Here is a 14,189-nt window from a genome sequence, read left to right on the forward strand (position 1 = left end):
ATTAAGTGTTTGTGTTAATAGATATCTCTATGTTCACAATAAGGGCATAACAACAGGCCTATAGTAACACTGACAGCATCAGAGCCTCTACTTGTCTCGTGTTGCTGGTAGCTGGTGTTGCTGTACATGACATAATGCCAATGCATGGGTAAGTTAATGTTTACATAACAATCATCTGCCTTTGAGTGCCTCCTGTGTCTCTCTCTTTCTCACCCCTCTCTGCACTATGTTGCATACCCCTTGTCAAGGCTTGTGGAGTAAGGCCTTCCATTATTTATGACCATCATTCATTACCCCATATGTGATATGAATAACATATTACACTGGATCATATATTAGATTTTATTCAAGAATTATGATATTTGAAAAATGTTGCACATTTTCTCTTCCAAATACTGTATACACAGAGATTAGTAGTCTTGATGATGTCATGTTTTGCACACACACGTCATGACAACGCCCTCTTTTCACTTGTGTGCTGTTGCCTGCCAGACCAACAACAAATCAGTTTAGCCAGTTAGCCTGTGAAAGCTTTGCTATTAAAGCAAGGTCTTTGTTTAAGAAATTCGATAAAAATACGAATATGGTCTGTGGTGGATTTACCTGCTCTAAAAACGCGCTTTGTTCCTTAAATGTGGTTTACATTGTGAGTATTGAAGTGGAACATCTTAGCTAGCTAACGTTAGCTTGCTAAACAGCTAAACTGGATAGCTAGCTAACTGGCAAATGGAAGATTGTGTAACTAGCTAGCTAACACACTTTTTATTTCGTTTTAACTAGCTTACGATGTCATCTAACTGGACATATGGGTAATTTCTGACGTAGATTGTTGCTTTTGCTAACGTTATGTATTGTGTCATATTTTACGTTAACATTAGCTAGCTAACCAAATAACGGTATCCTACTAAAGTTAGCTAACTGCTACATTAGAACGCATCATTACTTGGGTTGGGGAAAAACATAGATACATCTGCAAGTGAATAGCTAGTTATCGAGCTATTCCAAACAATACTGTACATTCGCTAGCTAGCTGACTCAGTAGGGGTTTGATTTAGCTATATAACTAGCTCAAAGTGAGCGTTATCTCCTCGACCTCTGAATCGTCACTGACACGTGTTACAGCTGTTCCACAAGGTCCACTCGGTCCTGCCCCCCCCCCCGGTTCACGTTTTGGTTTGTGGATGGGGGTTTGGGAAACCCTGCTATAGTGCATAGTTCTCCTCTGCCAGCTCAGCCCTTAGATAATAGATCTGTGTGTGGTGTTTTTGTTTGGATGCATTCCTCAAGCAGCACATTGGCCTAGTTATTATCTTACCTTTCCCATGTCCTCAGCACAAACTGCCTCAACACTGTTGTATCAGAGACGGTGGTTCCTTACTTAATTGCTTGGATCTGTATGTGCTGTCTTGTCAACTCCTATGAGCATTGCAAATATGTACCATGACCAAAGGAGTTGACAACACAACCACATCTGGGACCAGGTTAACAGTTAACTATTTGACTATTTCTCACCTCCCTCCTCAGCTGGTAGGTCTGCTGCTGATAGGCGTGGCAGCATGGGGGAAGGAGTTTGGCATTGTGTCTAGCATCCACATCATCGGTGGGGTCATAGCTGTGGGCTTCTTCCTGCTTCTCATAGCCATCGTGGGACTCATCGGAGCCATCCACCATCACCAAGTCATGCTCTTCTTTGTATCCTTTATATGTCCTGTAGGAGGAAGTCTCCTAACGTGGCTCCGTTTGAGTCAATCGTTGGGCTTTAATTACAGTTTCCCAGACTTCATTGTATTGGGCAACAGTTTGGAGTAGTGTATATATTAAGCCAACCAAAATCTACGTTTTTGTAAGAAAAGTGGAGATAAAATGAACATCTCATGGGAAGTTTTATGACATTTTTTATTGTAAGTGAAAAATATTTGATTAAAATATGTGAAAAGTCCAGACTGGGCTTAATGGGTACTGAATGTACCCTTAAACACATAGATATTCCAAATAAACCCACCTCTTAAATAATCAATTTTAATCCATTTCCAAATGTTGAAAACATACAAACTGACATTTCTTATGGGATCTTAGATTATATGAATCTCCCCTAAAGTTATTAAGATAAACTGATCATTACTATTCATCATGAAATTACCACTCATAACAGCGGGGTGTCCAATCGTATCCACAGAGATCAATGTGAACCTAGGCTTTTGTTTTTGCCTACCGGTACACACCTGATTAAACTATTCATAGACTTCAACTATTCAAGACCGGATTAGTTGAATGAGGTGTGTTATTGCTTGGTTAGAACAGAACCCTGCACCCACACTGGCCCTCTGTGGATAAGAAGCCATGCACAAAGACCATAACACACACACATTTAAATGAATTATCTGAATGCTGGTTCACATTTGCTGTACTCCTATTATTGTTCATTAGTTCAACTTGTCTTCCTAAAGCCTATCTGAAGGCAGTTTCAAATCTCCCTCTCTACTGTTGCATTACAAAGGTATGTGTGGTGAACCAAAAAATAGAATCACCTGGATGAATGAGGGACAACAATATGACAATGCCCCGGGCCTAACTGCATGAGTAGTCGTCCAATGGTCATCTTCTTGTCCCTCATTTGTTTCCATTTTTGTCTGCTACTTGTAGGTCTTCTATCCCTGGTATCCTTAAAATCTTCTTTCTCTGCATCAACGACTACATGTCTACTCCAAACCTCTTGGAGAGACTACAAAGGCTTTTTAATTGTTCTTCCTTTTGTTAAAGGCACCATGGATAGATGCATAACTCTAGTTTGAGTATTTTAATCAACATAAATCGGAAGAAAATACCTATTTATGCTCAGGTTAATTGGATATTAGGGATATCAACACACAATCTCCATGTGTTTCAATGCATACTGGGCTTAATTGGAACAACAATGATTTATAGTAAAAATAAATAAATGGAAACCAATTGTTTGGGGAATAAATATACACTATAGAATACAATATTATGCAAAGTTAGTATTGATCATATTGAACAATATTTATTTTCATTGAGTTCTACTGTAACTGTTAAGCCCACCTAAGATAAATGTCAAATTTACAAAAATGTGTATGTATAACAATGCAAGGTTAATTTAACAGTAAAATAAGACAAAATGCATTAAAAAAAATGTGAGCTGTGAGTTCTTGAGATCTATTATATTGTTGTGGTTCACCAAGTTATGTTGCTACTGTATTGACTGTGACATGTGGTACGACTGCTAGCATGAAAAACACATGGTTTCAATTGGCAATAAATAGTCATTTATACCCATGTAGTATGCTATCATGTGCATATCAACACATTAATCTCTTAATTTTACATGAAGTATGATCACTTACCTGAGAAGGTGCAAAAAAACATCTGGAAAATGTGTTTATCTGAGAGTCGCCTCCACACAAGTTATTTTGCAGCTTTGAAATTGGCCACTAGTAGGAACTTACACATGTCAATAACTTAATAATAAAACATCTGGTTGTCTTCGAATAAAAACTGGTGTGGATACAACAACCACATAAACTGGTTGAAACATTAAATTGCAGAAAATGTTATTTTCTTTTCTTCTTTGAATCCAAAGATGGAAGCGGGCTTAATAGGTAAGATTACCCCCTATCTCCCAATGTAGAAACTCCCATGTAGAAGCGCCATTGTAGAATGTAGAAACTCCAATGTAGAAACTCCAATGAAGAATGTACTCTCTCTCTCTCTCTCTCTCTCAATAAATATAGGCCTAGTTGATAAATTACCAGTTTGTTGTTTCCTTTAACTGGGCCCTTGTAGTACATGATCATACTTTTCCTGGTATTCCTTGTCCAATTTGGAGTTTCATGCTCCTGCTTGGCCATGAACCAAGACCAGCAGGTGAGTACCCATAGATCCCTCAAACTCAACTCTGGAGACCTGAGACACCAGGTGGGTGCAGTTAATGATCAGGTAGAACAAAAAACCAGCAGGCTCCGGAACTCGTAGGGTAAGAGTTGACCCTACCCCCTAGGAACTTGTGTAGATCTGAAAGGAATGGATAGATTTCCTTCCTCTATCCATTTCAGCTATGCCTTGTCAGCTGCTCCCTTCCACTCCCTCTTTCTCTGTACAATCAATCTTTATGGCTGCGTTTAGACAGGCAGCCCAATTCGGATATTTATTTCACTAATTGGTCTTTGACCAATCAGGGGGGGAAAAAAGCTGATGTGAAAAGATCTGATGTGATTGATCAAAAGACCAATTAGTTGAAAAAATATAAGACTTGGCCTGCCTATGTAAACAGAGCCCATGTTCTCTTGTATTTCCACTCACTCATGTCCTCATGGGTCTGTGTGGCTCAGTCGGTAGAGCACGGTGCTTGCAATGCAAATGATCATGGATTCGATTCCCACTGGGGCCACCAAAGAAATGTATGCACTCAAAGTAGCTTTGGATAAAAGCATCTGCTAAATGGCGTTAGTATTATTATTATATATCCTCTCTCTTTCCAGGAGAAGCTACTGAACTCAACCTGGAGTCTGATGAGCAACAACACTAAGGGAGAGCTGGAGGGCCGGCTGGACTGCTGTGGCCTGCTCAACAACACCCTCGGCCAGAAGCAGTTTAACCAGGACTGGTTCAGCTGCAATGCTGTAAGGATTGGCTTTACTTGTAATGCATGTTCCTGCAAAATACTACCTGGAAATAGTTGTACTTGTAATACATGTGTCCTTCTGCTCATACTAAGTATGACAGGGAAATGCATGCACCTACAACTGTAAGTCGCTCTGGATAAGAGTGTCTGCTAAGTTACTCAAATGTAAAAATGTAGCTGTATATTACATTTCCCCCTTGTTCATGATTAGTCACCACAGGAAAATGTATTTCAGAAATGACTTGGTTTTATCCATGGGTAATGCCCTGTCACATATAAATATGTGACGTAACGGTCAGGGAAGCTCTGAATGTTTCCCCCTTGCTTTTGCCAGTGTAGTGTGTACCTCGCTCCCTGTGCTTTATCAGAGTATTTGCCAGTTGATCTACTGTTAACAGTCCACCACAGCTGAGACTGCGAGCGTGTCTGTCTTCCATTGCAGCCGTGTAAAGACAGGAGAAACTGCTACACCTGTGGTACCATGATGCTACAGCACGCTTCAGAGGCTCTGAAGATCCTGGGAGGCGTCGGACTCTTCTTCAGCTTTACCGAGGTGGGTGTCTGAGCTGCGAGCCTTTCTTTAGGCACTTTTTGCTCTTTTCACACTATCGTGACCACCTGAACCCGAACCAAACGGCGCAAACTTGGATATTTTCACACTCTCCACAATTCCAGACACTATGGTGGATACGCAACCAGGCCAGCTCAGTACATCTTGCTTTGGCTCAGTAGTGTGAAAAGCCATTTGGTATGACCACATCCTTGTCTGAATTATGTAATCATTCTCTTCCAGATTCTTGGGGTGTGGCTGGCAGTGCGCTACAGGAACCAGAAAGACCCCAGAGCCAATCCCAGTGCTTTCCTATAGTCGGTCTAACCCCATCTAATTAATGCAGTACTGTAGATTCCCAATGAGGAGATACACTGGTAGCTGTACATGTAGAATTGTGCACATCTAGAAACACTCAGGAGTTTAAACTGGACCACAATCATACAAATGGGCTCCGTTCCAAATGGCACCCTAGCCCCTCTATTGAGCACTAGTTTTGACCAGGGCTCCATAGGGCTCTGGTCAAAAGCAGTGCACTATATAAGGAATAGGGTGCTATTTGGGAGACATCCGCGGACAAGAGAGCGCACACAGAAGCTGACACACCCCTCCGATATACACACCTTCCTTAAATTCACACTGGACTAAAACACATCGCCTACCTACTGCATTAACCTCTGTTTGTGCAAGCACTCCTCTTCATATTGCCTAGTTTAGGTTTTGCGAGGGGTCAAACTTCTCGATTTTGACAAGGATCCAGATCTTATGAATGATAGGATAAATGGCTGCCTCCATTGGGCTATTGCCCAGCCTTGATTTGAGTACCGGATCTTTGATGACTGACTATATTCCAACCATGTAACCGTAGACATTCTTTTACACTTGCCCTGCTGCACAGACATACCTACAGTACCTTGTTTTCTCCCATGCCTATTGACAACCCTACTGTGTATAACGTTTAATAAGCCAATTTAATTCACCTTTTCCTCCTGTATGTAGTGTTGATTCGGCTGAGTATGGCCCTCTAGATTAGTGCTAGCTGTGATGTGTGGCACTACAGTATGGTATGTACCCACTGCTGTCAAATGCATTATTCAGGAAGTTTCTATTTTTCTCTCTTAACTTGAGGTGAAATGCTTTGTTGTCGTTTGAAGTCAGATCGAAAATCTCAAAAGTAACGGTTGTCGCAAAGGAATGGGTGTGATGGAAATGTATGTTTTTCAGATGAATTGATGATGCCGTAGATGCTGGTATTGTATTTTAGAAGTTCGATTTTAGATAGTCAAGTAGTTATTCTGATAGGATTAAGAATATTTATGAATTTAACTTGTGTAACTGAGCCAACTAATTTAACATTCACATAAGTAAGTAGGTAGATCACCAATGGACTGCAGCCCTTATTGTTGTACATGTGTATATTCTTTTGAAAGTGTTCAATATCATGAAAGATGGGTTTGATGGTTAAGAGATCCACACCTCATGCATTTCCGATGTTCCTTTGTTTCACAAATGATGTCAATAAGTGTAACGATTTAGTGACCTATGAGGGACATGGTAGTCAAGTACACTATGACCTCTCCTGCTACTTAAAGGTACATTACGTTTATTCCTAGCTCCCTATTGGTTCTCGTTATTGGAAGTTGAAAGTGTAAACAATAGCAATAGTTCACGTCTCTGAACGTCTTTGAATTGGTTTATGATAAGGTAAGAAAGTAGTAAGACCATTTGGGTATGTCTAAGTCTTGTATTTTTCCAAAATAATCGTAAAGAGCAATACAATGTTAAATGGCACCTTTAACTGGAAGGGAAATTATCTATTATCGATCATTTAAAGTTTTTAGCAGAAAATCAGAAGTTATGCCTAATTTGGTCGACGCTATAGTGAAAACCTGCTGTACTTGTTTTATTTTCCGTAATCCTGTTTGTTTTGTGCATTTGTTGTTTTGCTGAATGATGTCATTGGTTTTGTCCTCATTTGCTGACATGTTTTTGTTCAACAGTGTTGAACTCATTTTAAAATGTTTTGATAATGCGCAGCAGGCATTTTTTTTAATTAACTTAATATTCTAGTGTTAGTAAGCTGTTTTCATTAAAACACATTACTGCTTGTTCTATGTCTTACACGGAGGAGAGGCATCTCATCTGGCCTCTATTGATCTGGATCATCCTTTAGGACTAAGATGAATTGAAATGTCAGCGCTTGTATTACTTGAACCACTTATGGTGAATTAATATGGTTTTGATGGTGGATATGGTGCTTGAGTGGAGCCACTACAAGGTCTAATGCATATATATATTATCTGTACGCATTATATTAACTCTGTACCTTGTAGACCATGTACCCTACTTAAAACCTTGTGCACTTGTTATCCCAATTGTACCCTATCTTGAATTTTTGAGACTTCAATTTCCAAATAAAAATGACAAGATAGGATAAATGTTTTACTTTGACTATTTTGAGACTCACTTCTGGGCAGGAAATTATCTCAATTCACATTTGAGTAGTTATTGTGTAATACACATTTTATCCATGACCAGCTAAGGATGAGCTTGTTTTACAATGTGCAGCTCTCTCTATGTACCACACAGTGGCAGCACAGCGCTTATACCAATTCAGCTGCACAACATCCATATTCAATTGCTTAAAAAAGGAGTCAAGAGGAACTAGAAAAGGTGGACTATAGCAATATATTCCTGGAAGATCAGCTGACTAACAGTATGATAGAGGTATTTAGTCCTGTATCTATTGCATATAAATGCCACATACTGTACATTTTCTAGTCAGGTTTTAAGGAGCCAGGACTGGGAAAAAATATTGAGGAAATTCTCAGACAATTGTAAATGTATGAGGTGGTTTCCCTGACACAGATAAAGCCTAGTCCTGGACTAAAAATCTTACTCCATGGAAAATCTCCACTGAAAGTGCTTTTTAATCCAGGTCTAGGCTTCATATGTGTCCGGAAATCCCAATCATTTTCATGCCTATAATGTAAGTCTATTGATCCTCTTGTTGGGTCCCATGACAGCAGACTCTGGGTAATAATACACAAGAGACCACTTAGTTACAGGCATTACTTTACCAATTCAAATAAATGGCACATCCTTTTGAGTAAGCACAAACAAGTTTAACAATGGGAACATAATCTGAGTATCCCTAATACCCTAGGCTATCCCTCCATGACATGAGATTGCTACCACTATAGTATGTTATACATTGATTTTATGGGGGACTGATATTGACATATTGAATAAACAATATTCCGATATGTTGCACCATAGCTCATGCAAATTTTCAACACCCGCCCCTAGATGGGACGTAACCAAATCACATGAGGGTGTTTTAATAGGCTACGTATACGACTTGGCCGGGTGGTGTACCTGCATACAGGTCGGGCGGGGCCTATCCCCTGGAGTGTAGTAGGAACATTTATGTAAGTAAAATGTGCCTAGTAAGGGCTTTGGGTCCTCAGAGTTTCCGGTACGTGGACAGCAGTGTGGTTTGGACACCTCGCTGGTCCACAAACTGGGTTTGTGTGTGTGGTTTGAACACCTCGCTGGTCCCCATCATCCCCATCCTGTCAGTGTGCTCTCCTGAGGGCCTACTGCCAGTCCATGTCCCAAATGGCACCCTATTCCCTATTTAGTGCACTACTTTTGACCAGGGCTCAGAGGGGTTTTGTCAAAAGTAGTGCACTAAATAAGGAATAAGGTGCCTTTTGGGACTGAGCCCGTTCCCTACCCTGTGATGCATGTCCATATGCCGGGTGTATTAACTTGGAGGAGTGGAGGAGCTGTGGAGATTCACACCAACAGGGACAACCATCTGGCCCTATAATGATATTTTATGTGGTTGTTTGTGTCATGTAATGTACAATGCCTTTTCAAAGACATAAGTAACGAATACCATATGCATCCTACAATATCTTAAAATTATGGATTATATATTATATTAGAGATCTGATAACATGGCCGTTTAAAAATCCTTAGTCTATCTAATTAGCATAATAATAAAAAATCTAGAGATATCTGGTACAGTGGGGGGAAAAAGTATTTGATCCCCTGCTGATTTTGTACGTTTGCCCACTTACAAAGAAATGATCAGTCTATCATTTTAATAGTAGGTTTATTTGAACAGTGAGAGACAGAATAACAACAAAGAAATCCAGAAAAACGCATGTCAAAAATGTTATAAAATGATTTGCATTTTAATGAGGGAAATAAGTATTTGACCCCTCTGCAAAACATGACTTAGTACTTGGTGGCAAAACCCTTGTTGGCAATCACAGAGGTCAGACGTTTCTTGTAGTTGGCCACCAGGTTTGCACACATCTCAGGAGGGATTTTGTCCCACTCCTCTTTGCAGATCTTCTCCAAGTCATTAAGGTTTCGAGGCTGACGTTTGACAACTCAAACCTTCAGCTCCCTCCACAGATTTTCTATGGGATTAAGGTCTGGAGACTGGCTAGGCCACTCCAGGACCTTAATGTGCTTCTTCTTGAGCCACTCCTTTGTTGCCTTGGTCGTGTGTTTTGGGTCATTGTCATGCTGGAATACCCATCCACAACCCATTTTCAATGCCCTGGCTGAGGGAAGGAGGTTCTCACCCAAGATTTGACGGTACATGGCCCGTCCATCGTCCCTTTGATGCGGGGAAGTTGTCCTGTCCCCTTAGCAGAAAAACACCCCCAAAGCATAATGTTTCCACCTCCATGTTTGACGGTGGAGATGGTGTTCTTGGGGTCATAGGCAGCAATCCTCCTCCAAACACGGCGAGTTGAGTTGATGTCAAAGAGCTCCATTTTGGTCTGTTGTTGTCACCTTCTCACCAAGCTGCTTGGCGATGGTCTTGTAGCCCATTCCAGCCTTGTGTAGGTCTACAATCTTGTCCCTGACATCCTTGGAGAGGTCTTTGGTCTTGGCCATAGTGGAGAGTTTGAAATCTGATTGATTGCTTCTGTGGACAGGTGTCGTTTTTACAGGTAACAAGCTGTGGTTAGGAGCACTCCCTTTAAGAGTGTGCTCCTAATCTCAGCTCGTTACTTGTATAAAAGACACCTGGGAGCCAGAAATCTTTCTGATTGAGAGGGGGTCAAATACTTATTTCCCTCATTAAAATGCAAATCATTTTATAACATTTCTGACATGTGTTTTTCTGGATATTTTTGTTGTTATTCTGTCTCTAACTGTTCATAACTGTTTTTTCCCCCGCTGTATATACATTTTTACATGGGCTGAGTTTCAATCCACCGCATCTGCCGATATCGGCCTTCTGCGGTGGAAGATGGCAGAGCTACAGAGGTGTTTGTCATCCCGAAAATTGGTCTTCTCACGAAAATGTCTGTGGCTTCCAAACAATTTAGCATACAAACTAATATGACTAATATGGAAAGAGGAGATTCTCATGACTACGACCCCCACAAGCGTCTTGGGACTCGTCTGAAGTCAGTACAGCCGATCTGCCAACTTCTGTCTGTATCGTCCGAACAGTTTGGGCTACACACTAATATGACCCCAACATCGAAAGGTGAGACTCACGAACACGGACATGTGTTGTTGTTTTTCTCTAGGACGCCCACAAGCCTCACTAAACTCATAAGAGTTTAGAAAAAAATATTATGGAAGTATACTGTATATGGAAGTACTTTAGTTCCAATAATAAGGGGTTAAATATGAGTAATTAAAATGTAACAAATCCTGATCTTTCTTATATCTCTCATTTATTTTTTTACTATCTTTTTTCCAATGTATATATACAGTTGAAGTCAGAAGTTTACATACACCTTAGCCAAATACATTAAAACTCAGTTTTTCACAATTCCTGACATTTAATCCTAGTGAAAATTCCCTGTCTTAGGTCAGTTAGGATCACCACTTAATTTTAAGAATGTGAAATGTCAGAATAATAGTAGCGAGAATTATTTATTTCAGCTTTTATTTCTTTCATCACATTCCCAGTGGGTCAGAAGTTTACATACACTCAATTAGTATTTGGTAGCATTGTCTTTAAATTGTTTAACTTGGGTCAAACGTTTTGGGTAGCCTTCCACAAGCTTTCCACAATAAGTTGAGTGAATTTTGGCCCATTCCTCCTGACAGAGTCAAATCAAATCAAATGTATTTATATAGCCCTTCTTACATCAGCTGATATCTCAAAGTGCTGTACAGAAACCCAGCCTAAAACCCCAAACAGCAAGCAATGCAGGTGTAGAAGCACGGTGGCTAGGAAAAACTCCCTAGAAAGGCCAAAACCTAGAAAGAAACCTAGAGAGGAACCAGGCTATGAGGGGTGGCCAGTCCTCTTCTGGCTGTGCCGGGTCGAGATTATAACAGCACATGGCCTAGATGTTCAAATGTTCATAAATGACCAGCATTGTCAAATAATAATAATCATAGTAGTTGTCGAGTGTGCTACAAGTCAGTAACACAAGAGTAAGTGTCAGTTGGCTTTTTCATAGCCGATCTTTGAGAGTATCACTACCGCTCCTGCTGTCTCTAGAGAGTTGAAAACAGCAGGTCTGGGACAGGTAGCACGTCCGGTGAATAGGTCAGGGTTCCAGCAGGTCTGGGACAACAGGTCTGGGACAGGTAGCACGTCCGGTGAACAGGTCAGGGTTCCATAGCTGCAGGCAGAACAGTTGGAACTGGAGCAGCAGCACGGCCAGGTGAACTGGGGACAGCAAGGAGTCATCAAGCCAGGTAGTCCTGAGGCATGGTCCTAGGGCTCAGGTCCTCCGAGAGAAAGAAAGAAAGAAAAAGAGAGAATTAGAGAGAGCATATTTAAATTCACACAGGACACCGGAAAAGACAAGAGAAATACTCCAGATGTGACAGACTGACCCTAGCCCCCCGACACATAAACTACTGCAGCATAAATACTGGAGGCAGAGCTGATGTAACTGAGTCAGGTTTGTAGGCCTCCTTGCTTGCACACACTTTTCTGATCTGCCCACAAATTTTCTATGGGATTGAGGTCAGGGCTTTGTGATGGCCACTCCAATACCTTGACTTTGTTGTCCTTAAGCCATTTTGCCACAACTTTGGAAGTATGCTTGGGGTCATTGTCCATTTGGAAGACCATTTGCGACCAAGCTTTAACTTCCTGACTGATGTCTTGAGATGTTGCTTCAATATATTCACATAATTTTCCTCCCTCATGATGCCATCTATTTTGTGAAGTGCACCAGTCCCTCCTGCAGCAAAGCACCCCCACAACATGATGCTGCCACCCCTGTGCTTCACGGTTGAGATGGTGTTCTTCGGCTTGCAAGCCTCCCCCTTTTTTCCTCCAAACATAACGATGGTCATTATGGCCAAACAGTTCTATTTATGTTTCATCAGACCAGAGGACATTTCTCCAAAAAGTACGATCTTTGTCCCCATGTGCAGTTGCAAACCGTAGTCTGGCTTTTTTATGGCGGTTTTGGAGCAGTGGCTTCTTCCTTGCTGAGCGGCCTTTCAGGTTATGTCGATATATGACTCCTTTTACTGTGGCTATAGATACTTTTGCACCTGTTTCCTCCAGCATCTTCACAAGGTCCTTTGCTGTTGTTCTGGGATTGATTTGCACTTTTCGCACTAAAGTACGTTCATCTCTAGGAGACAGAATGCATCTCCTTCCTGAGCGGTATGACAGCTGCGTGGCCCCATGGTGTTTATACTTGCATACTATTGTTTGTACAGATGAACGTGGTACCTTCAGGCGTTTGGAAATTGCTCCCAAGGATGAACCAGACTTGTGGAGGTCTACAATTTTTTTTCTGAGGTCTTGAATGATTTCTTTTGATTTTCCCATGATGTCAAGCAAAGAAGCACTGAGTTTGAAGGTAGGTCTTGAAATACATCCACAGCTACACCTCCAGTTGACTCAAATGATGTCAGTTAGCCTATCAGAAGCTTCTAAAGCCATGACATAATTTTCTGGAATGTTCCAAGCTGTTTAAAGGCACAGTCAACTTAGTGTATGTAAACTTCTGAACCACTGGATATGTGATACAGTGAATTTAAGTGAAATAATCTGTCTGTAAACAATTGTTGGAAAAATGACTTGTGTCATGCACAAAGTAGATGTCCTAACCGACTTGCCAAAACTATAGTTTGTTAACAAGAAATTTGTGGAGTGGTTGAAAAACAAGTTTTAATGACTCCAACCGAAGTGTATGTAAACTTCTGACTTCAACTGTATGTTATTCAATGCGTTTCTATGGGCAAATATCAGACCAAATTCAATGTTTCATCAAATAATACAACATTTAAAACATGATACTTACAGGGATTCTAAAATTCCCTCTTAAACAGTTGCATATGTTAGTAGCTTAGTAGAAACCCAACCCTGGGTCCTTAGATCTTAGGGGTAATTATTTGTATAATTGAACGTTACATTGCAACCACAGGGCATCAGGACCCACATAGAACGTTGTTTGGAAAAAGTAACTGATATTCTCTATTATTTTAGATGATGGCTGCCGTCTTAATGGCTCTTAACCAACCATGCTATTTTGTTTGTTTTTTGCGTTGTTCATAACCTGTTTTGCACATAATGTTGTTGCTACTGTCTCTTATGACTGAAAAGAGCTTCTGGACATCAGAACTGCGATTACTCACCTCAAATTGGATGAAGAGTTCTTCTTCAATGAGTCAGACGGGAGGGATATACTTCAGACACCCGACCAGGCCCAGATCCCAGTCATTCGCTGGAGAAGGAAACTGAGATTTCGCGGAAAAAGATCAGGATGCCTTGTGAGGATCAGGCGACGAGTGGCTAATCTGCCTTTGCCTTCCGTCCTGCTAGCTAACGTTCAATCAAAGTAAAATAAATGGGACAAACTGAAAGCACGTATATCCTACCAATGGGACATTAAAAACTGTAATATCTTATGTTTCACAGAGCCGTGGCTGAACAACGACATTAAGAACATACAGCTGGCGGGTTATACATGCAGGATAGAACAGCAGCCTCTGGTAAGACACGAGGCGGGGGCCTATGCACATATGTAAACAACA

General features: G+C 40.9%; 1 protein-coding gene across 1 annotated transcript; it reads left to right on the forward strand.

Annotated features, from left to right (window-relative positions):
* The first annotated feature begins 454 nt into the window (after window positions 1–454).
* Window positions 455–7,627, forward strand: tspan31 (tetraspanin 31). Its single transcript, XM_029722627.1, has 6 exons — window positions 455–646; window positions 1,525–1,692; window positions 3,802–3,882; window positions 4,497–4,637; window positions 5,082–5,192; window positions 5,433–7,627. The coding sequence occupies exons 1-6, from the start codon at window positions 584–586 to the stop codon at window positions 5,505–5,507; spliced, it is 639 nt and encodes a 212-aa protein (XP_029578487.1). The 5' UTR covers window positions 455–583; the 3' UTR covers window positions 5,508–7,627.
* The last annotated feature ends 6,562 nt before the right edge of the window (window positions 7,628–14,189 follow it).

Source organism: Salmo trutta, chromosome 30, assembly GCF_901001165.1.
Source record: "Salmo trutta chromosome 30, fSalTru1.1, whole genome shotgun sequence".
Classification (NCBI taxonomy): domain Eukaryota; kingdom Metazoa; phylum Chordata; class Actinopteri; order Salmoniformes; family Salmonidae; genus Salmo; species Salmo trutta.

Bases quoted from the DNA above. Each gene is read 5' to 3' on its own strand.
- tspan31 (XM_029722627.1), top strand. From the start codon at position 584: ATGGTCTGTGGTGGATTTACCTGCTCTAAAAACGCGCTTTGTTCCTTA. The intron at 4,638-5,081 runs GTAAGGATTGGC...CTTCCATTGCAG, and splicing joins ACTGGTTCAGCTGCAATGCT to CCGTGTAAAGACAGGAGAAA. The intron at 5,193-5,432 runs GTGGGTGTCTGA...ATTCTCTTCCAG, and splicing joins TCTTCTTCAGCTTTACCGAG to ATTCTTGGGGTGTGGCTGGC.